Below are 20,302 nucleotides of genomic sequence, written 5' to 3'. Positions count from 1 at the left end.
GGGTCAAAGCCAGGGCTTGTACACACCAGCCCTATTCCCCAAAATTATGAACCCTAGCACCGTGACTGCCTGTAGCTTCCTGACGCTCCTCACTTAGAGCAGCAGGGCCTTTGGGAGGAATGTGGCTCCCATACAGTGGGTAAGGGAGAGCCTTTGGCGTAAGGAGGGAGCCGAGACAAGCAGATATCACTCTGCTGTTACAGAGGAAATGATGGAGGGTGGCACACAGGAAATCCAGAGCTGGTTTCAGGGCCCAGCACTTCTATCCTTTTGCCAGGACTCAGGTGGACTGTTTTCATTTATTCCCACAGCGGCCTGTGAGGGAGACTTTCCTTTTTCTTTTTGGTTTTTCGAGACAGGGTTTCTCTATGTACCTTTGCGCCTTTCCTGGAACTTGCTTTGGAGACCAGGCTGGCCTCGAACTCACAGAGATTCGCCTGGCTCTGCCTCTGACTTTTCAATTCCTCATCAGAAGGTACAACTAAAGTCTAGAAGTAAAGGGACCCGCCCAAGGTCACACAGCTTCGGAGAGCTGGGAGGTAGGTTGAAGCCCAGCTCTGTCAGGCCTCAGAGCCCCCGGAAGAGCCTGGCCCCCAAAGGACTTTTCCTTCTGTTCCATCCAGGCTAACTCATCTTGTCTTGAGTTTCAGATTGCCGTGTCCTAGGAAAATAGGCTCTTCTCTGAGAACCGTCAAGCAGGAGGCTCTGGGCTTGGGACCTTTCGAGGAAGCTCATGGTGTGGTCCTCCCCCCACTACAGCTGGGGATGAAAGGGAGGGTGGCCTTTGTCAAGAGGACCTAGGGGAGCACCAGTGAGGAGGGGTGTCTCTTCCCTAACTGCACTGGCTTGTGCTTACTGGCCGAGCAGGGCAGCTGGGGAACAGTGGCGAGATTCTCAAGGAGGGGCCTTGTGCACGTCTTTCTAGAAGAGCCTGCAGGGCAGCGGGAGGGTGGGCTCAAGAGCAGGGCATGTGGCTGTGAGTGGACTTCCCCAGGAGCTGCATCCAAGAGGCTCTGAGAGCCCTTCAGCTACCTCAGGGAATTCTGCTGGCAAAGGGCTCGGCACAAACAAAGGCCAGTCTGTCTCCACATTCCCAGGGGAGATGTGGGCTCCAGCTCCAGCCCAGGATGCCCTGCAGGATAGAGCCTAAGAATGCGGACGAAGGGTCCCAGCGAGGCTCATCTGCATGCTAGGATGCGGAATGCCCCAGCAGTGAGCCTTCTGTCACTGCTCCTGACACAGGACTGACTGTAAGGTTTCACACAACAGCACCGGGGTTCTGTGCCGGCCACTGCGGCCACAGATGCATCCTGTGGTCTCAGGCGTGGGATGCTGGGAGGGTAGTCAAGCAGGGGCAGTGGGCCCGATCCCGCCTCTGCCATGCCTTGCTGTGTGAAGCTCCTGCTCAACTCAAATGTCCTTTTCTATGAGGGGGAAAACGGCAAAGCCTGACTCTCAGGATCAGGCTGGACCTGACTGGGTAAGAAGACAGTCTACAGTGGGCACAGAGCTCCAGGCTTGCCAGAAGAAGCTGCCAACAGCCTCTCATTCTCTGCCAGCTGGCATGCCCAGGACAGCCTAGGAAAGCCACTGTCACCGACAGGGGTGACAACCGGCCCTGGAGCACATGCACTGGTGCTGCCCCTCTAGGTCCTGCAGCAGGACGGCCAACTTCCTGCCTGTGGAGGCTGTTCCACCACTGAGGTACCTGGAGTCTCTCCCACAGGAAACGCCATGGTCAGCCCAGAGACCTCCTAAGGCTTGGCAATGCTTGCCTGCCTCGCCACAACCACCCACATTGGCAGGGTGGCATACAGCTCCCCAGGAGTCCCAGACCCCTCAGCTGGTTCTGACAGGAGGGTAAGGGCATCGAGGGGTGGCAGGGGTGGCGGGGTGATGTGCGTCAGCAGGGGCTGCTCTGGGTGAGTCACACTTCAGCTATGGCCTCTGGGCTACCACAGCGTTCTGCTTTTCTAGGAACTGGTATGCAACTCGCCTACCCAAGAGGAAGGAGGAAGAAAGAACCCACAGTCAGCCTCACATAACCCCAAGGACTTCAGATTTCAGCCCTTGCTTTTTCCCATTCCCTTCCTGGGGGCTCTCAGCCTGTTTGCATTCCACTGGCTAATACAAGAGGCTGGGCAGGATGGGTGGGAAAGGGCTGGCATGGCAAGGAGGAACTGGGAATATGAGGGGCTTTCCACGCTACGTCTCCTTGTACCTTTCCTGAGTCTGGGTACTCAAGCGAAAGGTAGATGGACTCCGTCTGTCCTAAGAGGTACAGTGCTCTGCACCCAAAAGTTACTTGAGACCGGCTACAGCTGTGCCCAGAGGTGCACTCCAGAGGTGCTCCTTCAGACCACACAGCAGGGGGGTGGGGCTGGGAGAAGGGAGAGACAGAGGCAAAACCACCAGTGGAAAAAAGAGGCCACGGCACACTGGTGCGGTTACCAGGCAGGAGCCCCACTGCATGTTTCCATGACAACCCTCAGGATGCTCATTTAGAGAGCCAGCAAGCCAACAAGCAGCTGTTAACCAAGAGCCCAGGCTCTCTAGTCCAGCTGGTTGGGACATGGGTTCCTCAGGGTCCCACCAAGGGCCTAGAACAAACAGGACCCAAGTTTTCCTTTGTTATGGTTTCTTAAAGACAGGGTCTTTCTTGCTTATACAGCTCAGGTTGACCTCAAACTTATGATGCCCCTGCCTTTGGCTTCTGAGTGCTAGGAACCGGCGAAACCCTCACACTGATATGCTAAGTCATCTTAAGAGTCTCCACAACTTTAGGCCAAGGTGGCTAGCGCCCTCCAACGCCTGCCTTCCTCTCCTGAGTCCCAGCCAAGCCTGCGGGAACTGCAGGCCCCCCAGCCTCATGTGAGGAGTGGGAGTCTCTTCTGTCTCGCTCAGATTCTCTTAGAATCGACACTGGGGTGTGTTTAGAGGTGCCGACCCCCACCTGGCAATTTTACATCTATTTGTATTGAGCTGCTCTTGGCAGGAAGGTGGGTTCACTCCACTCTGCAGACGAGAAACAAGCTCAGCGTTGGTAACGGGACACATGGATGAATTCACTTAGCAAGTGAAGTGAAGAAGCAGTCTCCAAATAAGAGGCAGCGCAGGGCGGGCTCTGAGCCAGGTCCGACCCCCACATCCTGCCCCTTCATCTTCCCTAGCTCCTCACTTAGCCAGATGGGGTCAAAGAAGCCCTGGAATTTCCTGTTTCCTCCCCTCCCCTCCCCTCCCCTCTGCAGAGTGTGACACTGAGGTTCTCATCCCTTCATGTTCTCAAGCTGGCAAACCTTTGCTCATCTTTCCTAATCAGCCAGCTCCCGTGCTGTCCTTGGTATGTATGTGACATGAACCTTGTTTTCTGGTCAGCACCCCAGAAACAAGCCTGCAGTCCCAACACCAGAGCTGGTGGAGAGGAGGGTAGTTTCGCCCTTGTGCGGTTCCACCCGACGGCACATCAGGCTGCAGCTGCCCCTCCTGTGCGGCCCACCTCCCTACAGTTTCTTTCCTCGTGACCATGGGAGCTTTGGCTCCTGTACAAGGACAGCGGGGCCCCTCCTGGACTGACCACATCATGGAACAAATCACCACCACGACACTTGTGCTATGAGTATGTGCTGCTGCCCGACCCAGAAGGGAAAGGGAGGGAGAGGCCCAGGGAAGCAGGTGAGGCGGTCCCTCTTCCCAGGGCTGCCTTTCTAGGACTGTGGCAGCCCGGTAGTCCTTCCTCCCGTGGGTCCTGAAACCTTACACCACTGCCCTAATCATGGCTGAAGGGGCCAGTGCCCAAGAGAGCAATCTGCTGCACCTCCCACATCCCTCCAAGACCCAGGCAGCTCTGCCCACACTGGGAGTGCCAGTGCCTCTTCTTTTCCGTGACTCGGAACCCCTGGTTTCAGCAAGACAGGATTGCTAGTCCTGGGCTGCCTGGATGCTGGGCTGTGCAGAGTCAGACTCCCGCGGACACTGCCGAGAAGTGGGAGCTGCAGCATGGAGCCCAGCCTGAGGGCTTCTCGGAGGAAGGGACACTCACCTTTTATTGAGCACCATGTTCCCAAGCTTCAGGTCCCTGTGCACGATGTTCTTCTGAAAAGCAATGAAATGGGTGGATGGTTTGCACCAGAAAGTGACAAGTGGGATGGGGTCCACTTTGGAAGATGGAGGGTCAGCAGGGTCTGGGAAGGCAAGAACGCCCTAGGAGCTGTCTCTTAGGCCTCATCAAGCATGCATCTCAAGTGGGTAAGAAGTGGCCTAGCAGTCTCCTCGCTACTTCTCACCCCAGAGCAGCAGCTTATGGGAAAAGCCTCCGCCTCCTCCTCCTCCTCCTCCTCCTCCTCCTCCTCCTCCTCCTCCTCCTCCTCCTCCTCCTCCATCCTGCAGGCTGGAGGTGGGGGCAAAGAGCCAGTGCTTCCCTTCTGCAACTGAGTACTCCAGGCGTGGCCCACAGGGCCCAGGAGGAGGCTCACGCATTTCTGTCCTCCACCTCGGGGTACCTGACACCAGTCTTTCCAAAGCTCAGCTGGCCTGTGTAACTAACCGTCTCTTACAGTTAGTCACCCCTGAGCTGGGGGGCTCTCATTTAGCTTCTTGACTGACTGGGGATGACTGCATGGGCTCTGCTGGGCTGCCTCACCCAGGGCAGCAGAGAGTCTTCCCTCTGGGCACTCCGGCTGCAAAGCACACCTGGGAAGGTCAGAACCAAGCCGCTTTCTGCTAAGCCGGAGCTGAGAAGGACGCAGTTACTGTGGCACGTGGGGTCCTGGCCTCACCTGGTGCAGGGCTTCCACCACGCGCACCACATCATAGAAAATGACCACAGTCTCCCGTTCACTGAGCCTCTTCTCCTTGATGACATAGTGCTGTAGGTTGATGAGGTCGGCGGTCTTGTCGCTGAAGTCATGTGCACAGAGGCAGTCCAGGACGAGGCAGATGCGTTTCTTCATCTTCTTCACCATCCGGCCAGACTCTGTGTCCTCGACCGCTTCACAGGTGCGGTCCTGGGAGGTGAGGAGAGACAGGGGGTGGGGGGTGAGTGTGTTAAAGCCCTCCTTTTGAGGTCCAGAGGGAAGTGGCTGAATTCTGCTGCCCTGGGTGAGGCACACCCAGGTGGCTCTTCAAACCACTGAAACAAACCGGCAGGAGCCAGTGAGCAGAAGACTGAGACCCACACAGCCTGAAGGTAGTGTTCAGCTTCCTGTAGGTGGAGCAACATGCCCAGCATGCCCAAATTCGACCTCTCAGATGAAGGCTTCATCACAGGGCAAGGGCTAGGGTCAGCACTGGGCATTTCAAGTCGAGTGGCTCTCTCAGCCCGTGCTGCGGCAGTGACACTGGCCCCTCAACTCCCAGATTCCAGCTGTCACAATGTCACTCTCATCTACCTCTAAGACTGCAGATGTTTCTGTTTAGTTTTTTGAGACAGGGTCTCACTATGTAGTAGTGACTGGCCTGGTGCTTCATATGTAGACCAGGCTGGCCTCAAACTCACAGAGATCCGTCTGCTGGGATTAAAGTCATGTGCCACCACTCCAGGAATAAGACTGCAGAAGTTTAAGAGTGGTCACTCCTGGAAAGCTTCTGGGATTACACAGTATTCCGTGTGTGACGGCTGATTCTGGTTGTCAACTGCACACGTGACTGCATCTGTAATCAACTAACTGCCAAGTGATGCACTTGTGAGCGATCTTCTTAATCTGATTATTTGAAGAAGGAAGATCAACCTTAAATATGTGTGCTGCATTCTCTAGTGATGGCCCATGTAAAAGGACAAGGAAGAAGGAAACTGAGGGCCAGGCACAGTGGCACACGCCTTTAATCCCAGCACGCAGGAGGCAGAAGCAAGCAGATCTCTATGAGTTCAAGGCCAGTCTAGTCTGCATTTCCAGCTCTAGGCCGGTAAGACGTGATGAGACTTTGTCTCAAAAAACTGAAAAAAGAGGGGGACCCTGCTTTTGCCCGCTTACCCTCACTCCCTGGCAAGTCCATCTACCCCACTACTACAGCACTCCATCACCAGTATTAGAACTAACTTGGGGCTTCCAGACTGAAGCCCAGCCCTCTCTCCAGGCCTTCAGCACCAGACTGGGACTTCTCAAGTACCCAGCCTTGTGGACTGAACTACCAGACTCTCTGCTTTCCTATCCTCAGGCAGCCTTTGTTGGATTACCTGAATCCACAACCTGGGAGCCAGTCAATAAATTCCCCTTAGGTTCTGTTCCTTCACAGAACCCTGACTGTCTCAGATATGGCATGAAGCTCTCTTCTTGGCTCCAGGGGCAAGGGATACAGTGCTGGCCTCATAGCTGCATCTCAGGAGTCTAGTTCCTCACTCATAAAGGGGAGCTGGCAATCCCTGCCTCCCTCCCTCCCTGAGGCCAAGGATAAGTCAGCCAAGCAAACAAAGCCTGCTGCAGCCAGGGTCAGCTGCCGACACAGGGACCACAGTCGGTCCCCCTCCCTCTCCTTACTGCAAGGGACCCCAAGTGTGACCAAGACAGTGCAACATGTCTGCTGGGGTCCTGCAGGCCAGAGGAGGCCTGCTCACTGCCAGCAGATAGCCAAAGCCCTCTGGGGAATAGACCCAATAGCAATTTCTCCTAAAAGCAGGGTCAGAGCTGGGCTTTGCTTGCTGCAGGGTCTGGGCCCAGTGTTCAACACACAGATAACCGCTCAAGATACTTTTGGTCACCTCTGTTCTGTCATACAAACAAAGGCCAAGCATACGAAGATACCAAAATTGCATACAAAGATATCAGAATCAAGATACAAAAATGGACTTCATTTCTGTTTAAGGAAAATGCTCCAATTTCTGGAGTTGCCTCTAACGGCAAGTCTAAGGATAAGAGCTTGACAGGTGTGGACGTGGGTGGGGATTTTCCTGTTATCCCCGGGCTGGGAAGCTACAGTTCACCCTCATCAGCATGTTCCACTTGTTTTTTGTCAGGGAGCAGACAGGGAACAATGGTGATGATGAACAGGTGTCACAGTGGCCAGGACCACCAGCCTTAGGCAGGTGTAGCCATGATTCTCCCTATTCTTTAGAACATGGGTCTGGGGCTCAGAGACCTGAAATGCCTGGGCAGGCAAAAGGCCTGTGGTATAGTCACACTGTGGGAGCTGACCACAGGTGACCCCGACTCTTGCTCTGTCTTCCAGTCCAGCCTGCCAATCTAGACAACACAGCTGTAAATGGCATGGAGACATTAAATGACTTCCTTTTTTTCCCTCAGAAAAGCAGCTCCTCCAAGCAAGCCTGGCCGCTCTAAGTTGTCATTTGTGACAAATCCTGGTAGGCTGAAATCACACTGGGAGACTGGAGCAGCCAGCATGGCCCTAGCCGGATTCCAAATCCCCCTGCTCAGGTCCTGGCAGCCAGCAGGGAAGGAATACTGGGCGTCACACAGAGCAGATGTGGCTCTAACAACACCAGGCAAGGCAAGGAGCGCGGAGCCACTCACCTGGAAGAGGCCGTGGTGATGGACCACCCCGTCCTGAGTGTGCAGCAGGGACAGCAGTGAGTACTCGGTGTGCAGCAGCATCTTGCCCTGCCTTTCCTCCTGGCTCTCTACTCCTTGCTCTCCTCTCTCCTCCAGGGTGAGGATCTTTCGGGAAGCACAAAAAGAAAAAGAGCAAATGCTTTCCTCCCCCAGAATGGCTGGACAGGGGAAGCAGGTTCACGTCTGCCGTGTGATGCCTGCGCCTGACCGCGACTGCACGCAGGCATGCACGGCCGGCAGCTGCGTCCTTGACAGCCTGTAATTCATGCAGCGCTCTTTAATCAGGAGCCGAGTGAGACTGTGAACCGGATGGCTTGTCGGGAAGAGATGGGGCTACTTCTGCTCCCAGGTGAGGCAGGGGTGAAGGCAAAGAGGAGACAGCGGCTGGGGCGGCCGGTTCTGAGGGTCCCGGCCTGGGCTTGCTTACCTTCAACTGATAGAAGTCGTCCGTGCCGTCTTTCCTCGCCAGACACTGCACGATGCTCGGTACCGGTGAATTGCCCAGACGGGGCCCTACGGCACATAGAGCCATGAGCTTACTTTCCAGAACATCACCACAGGCCTTCTCACCAGATGTTCTCTTTATACCTACTGTGCCCCCACCCCCAAGTCTTTTGGTGGAGAGTTCTCCATCTTACAAAGCGGAGAGGACCTGTGTGTACCTGCCTGATATCTACCTGGCTTTTGCTGACACATTCCTCCCAAAGGTTTTCCAGTGTCTAGTGTGGTACACGCCTATAACCCTAGCACTCAGCTGAAGTCTTTTTTCCCAAAAAAACATGTTAAATTCTGTGAGGGCAGAAGTGATCCATCTCCAGCACTGTTTACCTCTACACCCTACAAACAGCACAGGACCATTTGCTGGTAGCAGGCGCCGTTAGGAGCTGTTTGCTGGGTATCTGAAGTTGAAATTGGGCTGGGCCTGTAGGTCCCGAAGGCTATCCTAAAGCAAAGTGCCACCAAGCCCCTGGTGCCAGCCCTCACTACCTGCAGCCCTAGCCAGCAACAACCTTGACTGGCTGGACCTCAGATACCACGCAGGATGCCCTGCTGTTCCTCAGCCTGATGAAAACATTCAATTCCAAAGGATTTCCACAGTATTCTATAAGAAGTTCAGGGCCAGGCATAGTGGCACTAGCCTTTAATTCCAGCATGTGGGAGGTAGAGGCAGAGGCAGGCAGAGCTCTGTAGGTCCAAGACCAGCTTGGTCTCATAGAGACAGATCCTGTCTCAAAACACCCCTCCCCAAAACTAAATAAATGTAAGAAGTTCACGGAAATTCTATTTAAAAACACTGAAATCAATCATGTCATTCAAGAAAGTTAAATAGTGCCTTAGATGGTGGGTCAAGGGTTCTAATGTAGCTATGTGCTTTTGTGAGCTTGTTGAGACTCTGGAATTCTTATCTCGGGAATGGGAGGTAAGAGCCTGGCTCTTGATCTAAAGCTGGCATGGTGACAGAAACTGACCACCTTTGCTATGGAGTGACCTCAGCCCTTGCGCCCTGGCCACGCCCACTCCCCCGGGGTCAGCCACTTACCCAGGACGAACGGCCCTGCTCTCTTGGCATTATTTCCAGCAATGCCACTCCCTAGAGCCTTGGCCTTGGCCGACGTTTCCCCAGCTCCCCTGTCTGATGCTCTCCGCTTCATTCTCAGTTCTGGATAAGACAGAAAAGATCCTTCTGTTGAGTAAACCAACAACTTCCCTTACATGAATCCAGCCAGGCAGTCTAACCCGAAGATACATCACACAGCTGCCACCGCCACCTTCTCCCCGCCAGGAGGAGCACCCAAGGTTCCTGAGGACGAAAGGGCCGCAGCTCCTTTACTTGAGAGTCACTCCACACCAGTGGCAGATGTCCTTGACAGCAGCAGCCAAACACCATGGAGGAGTGAGGGTGGGCACATCTGCTGTAAGAGCTCAGAGGGATCCCGAGAGGACAGGACTGTGTGGGTGCTGAAGACAAACCTCTATGAAGACAACCTAGGCAACCAAGCCCCTGAGCAGCTCTTCTCAGAGTGCCCCCCATCTCCAATGCTCACAGCTCAAAGACCTGTGGTACCCCCCCCCAGGTTATCTCCAAGGAGTGATGGGCTGGGGGACCCTGAGAAACAGCCCCTTATACATGATGCTTAGTACTTCTTGCCCACAAAGTTTGAGGAGTACTGGCCTAAAGTTTGATATGTAGTCAAGAATGACCTTGAATTTCTTTTACTTTATTTATTTATTTATTTATTTTTGGCTTTTTCGAGACAGGGTTTCTCTGTGTAGTTTTGGTGCCTGTCCTGGAACTCACTTTGTAGACCAGGCTGGCCTCGAACTCTCAGAGATCCGCCTGCCTCTGCCTCCCGAGCGCTGGGATTAAAGGCGTGCGCCACCACTGCCCGGCTTTACTTTTAATTTATAATGAACTATCCATTATGATCACTTGAAAGTATTAGATGCAAGACAAACTTTTTTTTTTTAATGAATACTAACTTTTTTTTTTTTTCAAAACAGGGTTTCTGTGTAGCTCTGGCTGTCCTGGAACTCACCCTGTAGACCAGCCTGGCCTAGAACTCAGAGATCTGCCACCTCTGCCTCCCAAGTGCTGAAATTAAAGGTGTGCACCACCACTGCCCAGCATAATGAATACTAACTTAGAATTTGTGTGGGTGTTTTGCCTGCACGGATGTCTGTGGCAGCACATGCGAGTCTGGGGCCTATGGAGGCCGGCAGAGGGCACTGGATGCCTGGAACTAACTTAAGACAGTTGTGGGCTGCCATATGGGCGTTGAAAATTGAACCCAGGTCCTCTGGAAGAGCAGCCAGTGCTCTCAACTGCTGAACCATCTCTCTAACTCCAAGATACTATCTTAAAAAAAAAAAAAAAAAAAAAAAAAAAAGAAAGGAAGGAAGGATGAATTGGGGATAGTGAGAAATGAGGGAGGGTTACTGTCCCTGCCAATCAACGGGGTTGTAGCTTTCCTGATAACCCATCCAACCAATGGGGTTGTAGCTTTCCTGATAACCCATCCCCTTTAGGGCTTCAATACAAGGCAAATACGGGGCACTAGGTTCTGCAAGACATTAACCTCATGACGCAGATAACAGAAACACTAAGTTCTTGTTCTCCAAGTCAAACCTCCTTGGGGAGACAGAGCCCCGGTGGAAGGGGAAGGCAGGGGTCACAGAGTGACCAGTGCAGGCTAAAGCTCAGGAAGAAGTTCACAGGGGTGGGCTGAGAAAGCAGTAATCGGTCCTAGGAGAGGGTCTCATGAAGGTAAACGTGCAGAGGCCATCAGCAACAAGTTCCCAAGAGTCTATGCTGCTGAGAGTCCGATGCCGGGCAGGGAGTGGGGAAGGAAGCCGTGTGAGAACTAGGGGCCGCGGCCATCCATTCCCCACAGGCTGAGGGAGAATGCCAAACTTCTCTTAGAATTTCTTTTTCCATACAGAAGGAATTGGCATTCTCTGCACCAACACTGAAAAACAGGCCAGCACGAAAACTAAGGACGCTCACCTCACCACCTGGATGCCTGCTCTCCGGACAGGCTTCTGTGTCTCCTCAGTCGTCACTGTCACAAAGTAATATAAATCACTGTAAAAATATGGACCACACTCTGATGCCATTTTGCAGTTTCCTTTCTCCCTATTTTAGGTAGAATTGTATAGTTTGTGAAAGATTTAATAATATCTCATTAAAGCTGTTTTTTTAAAAAAGGCTAGGCTTGGTGCATGTCTTTAATCCCAGCACTTAGAAGGCAGAGGCAGACAGGTATCTGTGAGCTCAAGGCTAGCCTGGTTTATATAGAGAGTTCCAGGACAGCCAGGGCTACACAGAAACACTGTCTCAAAATAAAACAAAACAGAGCACTTGCCTAGAGTGTTCCAGGCCTTGGGTTCCATCTTCATCACAGCAAAAAATAGAATAGATTTGTACATGATAAAAGCACCCTGACAATCTTCTCCTGTGGCATCGTGTGAGATACGGTTTACCTCCTACTCTATGGACATCCACTTCCTTCCTTTTCCTCTTTACACATATGCCCGTATATTTTAGCTCTTTTTTCTTTTCTTTAAAGTTTAAATCCCTAAAAAAAAAATAATTAAAAAAAAAAAGTTTAAACCCCAAGGCAGACCAGCTGTAAATGTCAGCAGCTGGAAAAGGAGGGAATTAGCAGAGGGAAGGACCACTGCCATGGAGGTCAGCCACACTGTCATGGAGGTCAGCCACACTGCCAGCAGCCACCTGGTGGGGAGCGAGGGGGCTGGGAGAGAAGGACAAAGGAGCCCAAAGTCCTAGACAAAGCAAATGTAGGTTCTGGCCAGCACAGAAGGAAAGAGACAAAGAAATAATTATTCCTTTCCGAGGCAGGGCTCAGAAAGGTGGACAGACCCAGAAGACCTCAAAGCTCCTAGGGACTGGTCTTGGCACTCTGTTCCCTCTCAGGTGAATGCCAAGAGGCTAGACTTCAGAACTGTGGGGTCAAATGGGGTAAAGAACTTTATTTTTTATTATTTTCATTCAATTTTTTTTAAAGAGTCTCACCATAGCTCAATGGTTCTCAATCTTCCTAATGCTGTGACTTTTTAATGATTACGCTGTGGTGACCCAACCATAAAATAATTTTCATTGGGGGCTGGAGAGATGGCTCAGAGCTTAAGAGCACTGACTGCTCTTCCAGAGGACCTGGGTTCAATTCCCAGCACCCACATGGCCGCTAACAACTGACTGTAACTCCAAGAGCTGACACCCTCACACAGACATACATGGAGACAAAAACACCATTGCACCAAAAAAAAAAAAAAAGTAAAAAAAAATTTTTTTGTTGCTACCTTATAACTGTAATTTTTTATTATGAATTATAATGTCAAATCTGTGTTTTCCTGTGGTCTTAAGCCACCACCGTGAAAGGGTCATTCAATCCCCAAAGGGGTTGTGACCCACAGGTTGAAAACCACTGTGTCCAGCCCATGGTGACTAAGAGTTCACTATATAGTTCAAGCTGGCTTCAAACTTGTGGTGATCCTTTCTCAGGCCCCCAAGTGTTTAGCTTATAGCTGTGAGCCATCCTGCCTGGCAGGGTGAACGGTTTTTTGGTTTTTTGTTTTTTTTTTCAAAGTGTTTGATACACAGTGGCAAGCTGTTCCCAGGAAGGCTAAGACAACTGACAGTCCCATTAGCCAGCCATGTGGGGGAGGGGAACCATACTTCTGTATCTGCAGCAGGACTGTCTCCTTACTCCTACAAATGACCCATTTCATGAGTAATAGAAGGGGTATTATTATTTTTTAAAAAAATGTATTTTTGCTTGGTGGTGGCGGCGGTGCACGCCTTTAATTGCAGCACTCAGGAGGCAGGACAGGCGGATCTCTGTGAGTTTGAGGCCAGCCTGGTCTACGGAGTGAGTTCCAGGATAGCCAGGACTGTTTCACAGAGAAACCCTGTCTCGAAAAAAAAAATTATTTTTATTTTATGTGCTTAAGTTCTTTGCCTGGATGTATGTCCATGTGAGGGTGCCATGTTTCCTGGAACTGGAGTTACAGACAACTGTGAGTCGCCATGTGAGTGCTGGGAACTGAACCCGGGTCCTCTGGAAGAGCAGTCAGTGCTCTTAATTGCTGAGCCATCCCTCCAGCCCTGATACTATTACTTTTAAAGTCATAATTCTATTTCTTTTCTGTTTTTTTATTTTTTTAATGTATTTTTTTTTTTTATTTTCTGAAGCTGAGGACTGAACCCAGGGCCTTGTACTTGCTAGGCAAGCGCTCTACCACTGAGCTAAATCCCCAACCCCTCCCCCCCCCCTTTTTTTTTGGTTTTGGTTTTTGAGACAGGGTTTCTCTGTGTAGCCCTGGCTGTCCTTGAATAGATTCACCTGCCTCTGCCTCCCAGTTACTGGGACTAAAGGCATGTGCCACCATCTGGCAAGTCATAAATCTTTTTTTTTTTTTTTTTTTTGTTTTTCAAGACAGGGTTTCTCTGTGTAGCTTTGTGCCTTTCCTGGAACTCACTTGGTAGCCCAGGCTGGCCTCGAACTCACAGAGATCCGCCTGCCTGGCTCTGCCTCCCGAGTGCTGGGACTAAAGGCGTGCACTACCACTGCCCGGCGCTTAATTCTTTATGTCTGAGGTTGAGCTTGTTCTACACGCTTACTGGTTATATGCATTTGGCATTGTGGGAATACTTTCTCCCTCCATCACGTGAGTCTCAGGGACTGAACTCAGCGGACCCCTGTCCTCTACTTTTTATTTCCATGTGTATGGAAGCGTCACTGTTTAAACCGCTATCCAGTAAAATATCTGTCTGTTCCTTTAGCCTTTGCTGGTATCCTGGAAAGCTTCCTCATGCTGAGGGTCACAAGTCCTATCATTCGGGCTTCTCCTAACACCCACAGTCCCCAGATGGAGTGGGAGCCTCCGACAGATTTGGCTATGAACTCTACCAAAGAAGTTCATGCTGGAAGCAGTCACAAAAGCAGAGAGGAGTGAAACAGCTTTAGAGACACCCTGAGAAGCCAGATGCTAGTGTGTGCCAGCGTCCCTGCTCTGCCTGGCTAACTCCTTGGCATCCCCAGTGTGCATATAACTTCCTCAGAGAAGCCAAGCATGACAGCCCATTGCCAATGGCTCTCTCTCAGCCGGCCTCACGCTCACGGTACTTCCCGAATTTGGTAATAATATATTTGTTTTAATGAGTCACCACCACTAGAAAAAGAATCTCATGTACACATATGAACCACTGCACCCTGGCAATGAGTTAGATGCCTTCCCTCCAGTTGGTGACGGTTCTTGCCAGAGCCAGCAGCCTCTGGTAGTAGTTGGTATCACTACACTCCGATCCTGTCCTCCTCTTGGGTGCTGGGCCTCCTCTTTCTTCCACAGTGCCCCAGAGAGCACCAGGGAGGCACATCACATCTGTGTAGATGCTGCACACAGTCTTCGCCTACACACAGTCTAGACGCCAGTTTGCTGGGAGCAGCTGTGGCCCAGACAATGAGTGGGCTCAGCCTGACCCCTCCTACCCCACTCAGGATTCTACTCAAGCAAATGGCATGGGAACAGCTCCAAGATGCTGGTAGACAGAAGGATGGGAGCAGATGGGCAGGGAGAGGGAAAGATGCTGGCGGGGAAGAGGTACCCAGAGCTGACTGAAGCGAAGGAAGCTTGTGAAGAGACAGGCCAGGAAAAGCGGAAGACTGGGCGGCTTTCAGACACAGACCTCCTTGCCTGGCCCCTACTCCAGACTGCAGATGCACCGGGAGGCTCCGCCCTGCCCTCAAGCCATCCTGACAGGGATGCCTGCCTCCAAGTGTATCTCTAAGTGGTCCACAAAAAGGCCTGTTTGAGGGATCCTGAACCTGTGGTAATGCAGTATTGGCTACTACAGTCTCAAAAGGACTTGGGCATTGCCCTGTCTTCAGCCTGGGGTGGAGGCTCCACCCCACCCCTCAGATTTCGCTTAAGGTTTCCTAGGTTGGGGTCCCAGCAGGCCAGGAACTCAATAGTCTCAGCTTTGAAGTTTGTAGAGCTTTGAATCTGTCAACGCTCCCAAGTTCTATCCATGCAAGTTGGTGCCACACCCCTTAGGATCTCAACAGAAAGCTCGGTGAGGTAAAACCAGGAGTTATGGGGTACCCGAGAGGCCGAGAGGAAGGCACTGGAAAAGAACTCAGCCCAGCAGCCCCACCACGTGCAGGCTGTAACGAGAACGGGAACTCTGAAAGCAAGCGGCCAGCCACGAGCAGGTCTGTAGAGGGAGGGAGTCTGTGCTCCAGTGTCATCTCCTCTTAGAGCCACCAGGCCATGTGAGCCTTCAGCCAGAGCTGCAGGGTACAGCAGATCATATGGCTAAAGATGCCCAGAGCCGGAGAGTGGGCACACACGGCAGGTACAGCGGGGCGGCGGCGGGGGGGGGGGAGACGACAGGCAGGCCGGGCACTGATAACGTGGTTAGACTTTATGAACACACCCCCACATTTCCAAGGGAGTCAGGCTACAAAGACAGACGGTTCTGTGCTAAGAACAGTCTCTGTGCCCCCAGCTCAGTCTGGCCTCAGTTCAACACAACTAAAAGGAACTAATGCCTGGCTGTGAAGGATCCAGCCACTCGCACCCAGAAGCAACCACACACCAGTTTGTGGGCTTCACAGACTCAGAGCAAATGGGCTCCCCTGCTTCAGTAAGCCTGAGGGGCAGCCGTGGGCCTGTATATGCAGAGAAAGCATCACACTCAACCTCTTCAACTTTTGTTGTTTGAGATGGGAATCTTTCCATGTTGCCCAGGCTGGCCTTGAACTCCTGAGTTCAAGCAATTTCCTTGCTTCAGCCTCAGAACATCAGAGTTACAGACATCTCCTGGCTTGGGCCTAGGTTTCCTGAAGCAGCTACTGGGTTTCTGAGGAGTTGGGTGGCCCTGCAAACCAACACAATTAGGAAAAGAGCAGGGCAGTCTTCCTGCCAAGGAAAGGAACCGTGGGCCTGGGCGGTGAATTACTTACTGTGTGAACACGTGTGCGTGTGTGTGTGCGTGCGTGTGTGTGTGTGTGTGTGTGTGTGTGTGTGTGTGTGTGTGTGTGCCCATGAACACAGCAGCTGGGAGCCGTGTCTGTCAGCAGCTGCCAGGGCCACTAGCCTATGCCAAACAACTCTGTCTATTCTGCAGGGTCACGTCAGCCAACAATTCCATACGCAAGCTGTCCCTGCCAGCAGGTCCAATCCCCACCCTCAAGTTCCTGGCTGTCAAAAAAATAAACCTAAGTGCTCCTGAGCTGTGAACCAGCGACCCTCTAGTCTTTAACCTCTGGCATTTTCTACTGAAGGCAGGGACCTTACACCTCTACTTACGTCACCTGGCCCTTGAAGTGAGTGAGGGCAGAAAGCCAACCTGCCCTCAGCCTACATCCTATTTGCCAAGCACTGCTTGGGAGTCTTTGTGTCCAGACCCACTCCAGATTCTCCAAGGGCACTGTGGCTAGAACAACATATCTTAGTCGAAAAGGACTCGGGTTCCAGCTGACTCATGCCCTGTCTACTCCTCTGAGCCAGAGAGATCACCATATGCTGGCAACCAAAGAGTTTGGAGTAAGGCAAATGCAGATTCAAAGCCAGCACTATCACTGGTGATGAGCTCTTGGGCAAGGGTCTTTTTCTGTCTACATCTACAGAGAATGCCTTCCTTACTCCCACAGTTGTCCTCCGAATTAAGTGGGATAACTCACACCAAAGGTTTAGCAGAGGACCTGTTGGGATAGTATAACCATCTCATAAATTATGCTATTAGAAGCTTAACTACAGCTGGGTGTGGGTGTAGTGGCACACGCTTTTAATTCAAACAGAGGCAGGTGGATCTCTGTGAGTGTGAGGCCAGCCTGGTCTACACAGCAATTTCTAGGCCAGCCTGGGCTACACAGTGAGACAAAACAAAACCAACCAACCAACCAACCAAACAAACAAACAACCAAACAAACAAAGCTCAACCACTGTAGCACTGACTTTCTCCTGTCCAGGGAAAAGCGGACAGTCACTGAATTGGGAGCTAAAGAGAGCAGAAGTAGGAGGGTACCCTGCTGTGGCCCGACTGGTTGGTAGCTAGTCTGAGAGCAGTGCTCCACCAAGGGGCGGAAGAGGAAGCCTGGGGAGCTGAAGGCCTGGGGCAGAGCTGGGCAGAACAGGCATGTCTGCTGGAGAAGGCTGAGCACAGCTGTGTAGGGTCAACAGGAACACTTGCTCTGTGGAGTGGCGGCAGAGACTCACATCCTCCTGCTCACGGGCCCTCAGAGAGCAGAGGCACCTGTGTTCTGCAGGCTGGGACTGGCACACCACTCTACTTAGGCACAGTAAAGGGCCATCCAGAATGATGAAGCCATCTGAGGCAGTTCTGCCATCCTGTTCCCGTTCGGGGACAGTGGGGCTAGGGAAGAACACGAAAGGAAGATGCAGTACCTCTGGTCTAAGGCCATTTGGAGCAGGTCTGGGAGAAGCATGGATGCTGGGCTGGGAACCTTTCCACCGCCAGACTTCCTGGAGAGCTAGTTCTAGGCACACACATTTCTCAAACCAATCGAGAGTCAAAAGTTCTTTGCCGTTCCCTCCAGCTGTCCAAAGCTGCTGTCCCTGATAAGGGAACCAACGTGGGCCTCCTTATATGGCCCATTAAGCAGAGATGATTCCTTACTTATGCTCTTCTTTGGCAAAACTGAACCTAACTGTGACAACCTTGAGTTGAGGTACTTTCAAGATTTATTTATTTTATGTATATATGAGTGTTTTATCTGCATGTACATCTTTACACCAGAAGAGGGCATCAGATCCCACTATAGATGGTTGTGAGCCACCATGTGGTTGCTAGGAATTGAACTCAAGACCTCTGGAAGAACAACCAGTGCTCTTAACCCCTGAGCCATCTCTCCAGCCCTGAGTTGAGGTACTTTCAACAAAATGGGTTTATATGCTTCAAAATCACCAATGCCAGTTAAAGAAAAGCTGAGGCTACACACAGAGGTGTAGAACTATAACCACAGAACTCAGGAGGTGGGGGGGAGGAAGATGAACAGGTCAAGATCAGCTATTTGAGGTCATTCTCGGCCACAAGCAAGTTCAAAACTAGACTGGGGACTTGTGAGACCCCCATCTCCAAGAAAAAAAGAGAAGGTGGGGGGCAGGCTGAGCTGGGTAGGCTGGTTCATGTCTGTAATCTCAACACTGGGATGGTCGAGGCAGATGGACTGTTGTGAATCTGAGGCCAAATGGTGAGTTCTAGGCCAACATGAGCTACAAAGTGAGTCTTTGTTAGTGGTGCACACCTTTAATCCCAGCACTCAGGAGACAGAAGCAGGCAGGTCTCTGAGTTTGATCTAGATAGCAGTATTCCAGGCTAGACAAGTCTACACAGTGAGATCTGGTCTCAAACAAAACAGCAAGATAAAAGAAACTAAAAACACCCAAAATCACCCCTTGTATTTATGTGTAAGGGGTGATTCTGGAAAGGAAAGCCATAGAGGACATAGGCAACCAGCAAAGAATAAAGACACTCCCCACCCCACATGTGTGTGTGTGTGTGTGTGTGTGTGTGTGTGTGTGTGTAAATATACCACAATGGTACTGTGCCATTTACATTTCCTTTCTTAATGTTTTTTTTTTTTTAACTTATATGCATGTGTGTGAGTGTATACCATGTGTGGATGTTCTCAGAAGAGGGCACTAGATCCCCTAGAGCTGGAGTTACAGGCAGTCGTAACCCCCTGATGTGGGTGCTGGGAACTAAGCTTGGGTCCTCTGGAAGAGCAGCCAGTGCTCTTATCCACGGAGCCATCTCTCCAGCCCCCGTTCCATCTCCTGGGTTTGAAAAGCATGTGTGGGTTACAGAACAGATGCACAAGTGTTTAGGGACGGACAAGAGTCAATGCTGCTTTACGTACTCTCAGAGACAGGACCTAGTCCAACCTGCTGCAAGAGCTCCTAGACTCAGTCCACAGCTTAAAAGGCCTCGCTTTGGGTGCATAATCCCAGTGGGACAACCTGAAACCTCATCTTGCCAGGCAGAGTGAGCCTGGCATGAACAGATTTAGTCTTATATGGCCAAGAAAGAAGGAGAAAAATGAGGACTCTGCAATCTTCAGGTCCACCACCTGGTGGTGCCTTTCTGCAATGCATCCTTGGTATGTCTGCACCAAGGGCAGGGTAGTGGGCCACTGTTCTCCTTCAGGCTAATGAGAAAGCATGCAGGGACCATTTCAAAGACACGGAAGGCACTGCCTCTGCTAGCTGGGTAATGGACCGGACAGATAAGAGTTCATCAGGTGGCATCCCCAACTATCTGCTGCAGAGGTCCAAGGCTCCCAGGTTTTGGGAAGAAACCCAAGCTCCCCAGTGAGGCTGCCAGACCCAGGCTACCTCCCCCACCTCACTGCTCTTATATGATGCTAAATGTAGCCCATGAGTCATGGGTGCTGTGTGTGCCATGAACGGTCTTGCCCTGCCCTTCTCTATGGCCTGCTTGTCCTCAGTCCTCACTGAAGTGTCTGTCACCTGAACAAATACTCAAAGCCATTTGCCAGGACTGGGCAATCTTCTGTACCACCCAGAGCAGCACCTGAGCACACCTCAGCACTCTCTCACTGGGCCGCGACTCCTGATTTGTTTCATCCCCCATCCCAGGTTGTAGGCTCCCAGAGAACAAGTCCAACTCCTCTCTTTTTGCTTGAGCCCAGTCCAGTGCCTGCCAAAGGCCAAGAGATCTACATGTATCTACAAGGCACCGAGGCCAATGTTAGGGCAGGGGATAGAGACAGCTGGATACAAAGGCACAAAGTGTGATTCAGTGATTCACAGGTGAACCCTGCCCTCTGCCAGGCCAGGATTGGCATGGGATCAGACGGGAACTAGAACAGGGCAGACTAGGCAGTGTCTACCAGGAAAAAAAATCCCACGACAAACTGGGTGCAGTGGCACATGCCTGATATCCCAGCCCTCGGTTAACAGTCAGGAGGCCAGAGTCCGAGGCAGGACTGGGTCACACGGTGAGCACTACCCTCCTAGCCGGGCGGTGGTGGCGCACGCCTTTAATCCCAGCATTCGGGAGGCAGAGGTAGGCCGATCTTTGTGAGTTCAAGACCAGCCTGGTCTACAAAGTGAGTTCCAGGAAAGGCACAAAAGCTATACAGAGAAACCCTGTCTCGAAAAACCAAAAAAAGAGACAGAGAGACCAGCCCTCCTCCCCAAAAGGAAAGAAAAACAAAAACAAAAAGAAAGAGAAAATGAGAGAGAAAAGTACCCCAGTACTAGTGAGGCTGAGACAAGAGGATCTCTGTGAA

At 51.7% G+C, this 20,302-nt stretch overlaps 1 protein-coding gene across 2 annotated transcripts in view; it reads right to left on the bottom strand.

Annotated features, from left to right (window-relative positions):
• Positions 1-20,302, bottom strand: part of Stk40 (serine/threonine kinase 40) — a 37,009-nt gene that overhangs the window by 7,258 nt on the left and 9,449 nt on the right. The window contains exons 2-7 of one of the 2 annotated variants that reach the window (XM_037202930.1): positions 11,008-11,062; positions 9,043-9,162; positions 7,930-8,015; positions 7,464-7,607; positions 4,776-5,003; positions 4,040-4,092 (exon numbers count right to left, since the gene is read on the bottom strand). In XM_037202930.1, the coding sequence (XP_037058825.1) occupies positions 4,040-4,092; positions 4,776-5,003; positions 7,464-7,607; positions 7,930-8,015; positions 9,043-9,154 (623 nt within the window). In that variant the 5' untranslated portion in view covers positions 9,155-9,162; positions 11,008-11,062. The remainder of the gene's footprint in view (positions 1-4,039; positions 4,093-4,775; positions 5,004-7,463; positions 7,608-7,929; positions 8,016-9,042; positions 9,163-11,007; positions 11,063-20,302) is intronic. The other variant, XM_028885442.2, reaches the window with a different exon arrangement.

This window comes from Peromyscus leucopus, chromosome 2 (assembly GCF_004664715.2).
Source record: "Peromyscus leucopus breed LL Stock chromosome 2, UCI_PerLeu_2.1, whole genome shotgun sequence".
Lineage (NCBI taxonomy): Eukaryota > Metazoa > Chordata > Mammalia > Rodentia > Cricetidae > Peromyscus > Peromyscus leucopus.
This window is presented reverse-complemented; position numbering and strand designations above follow the sequence as displayed.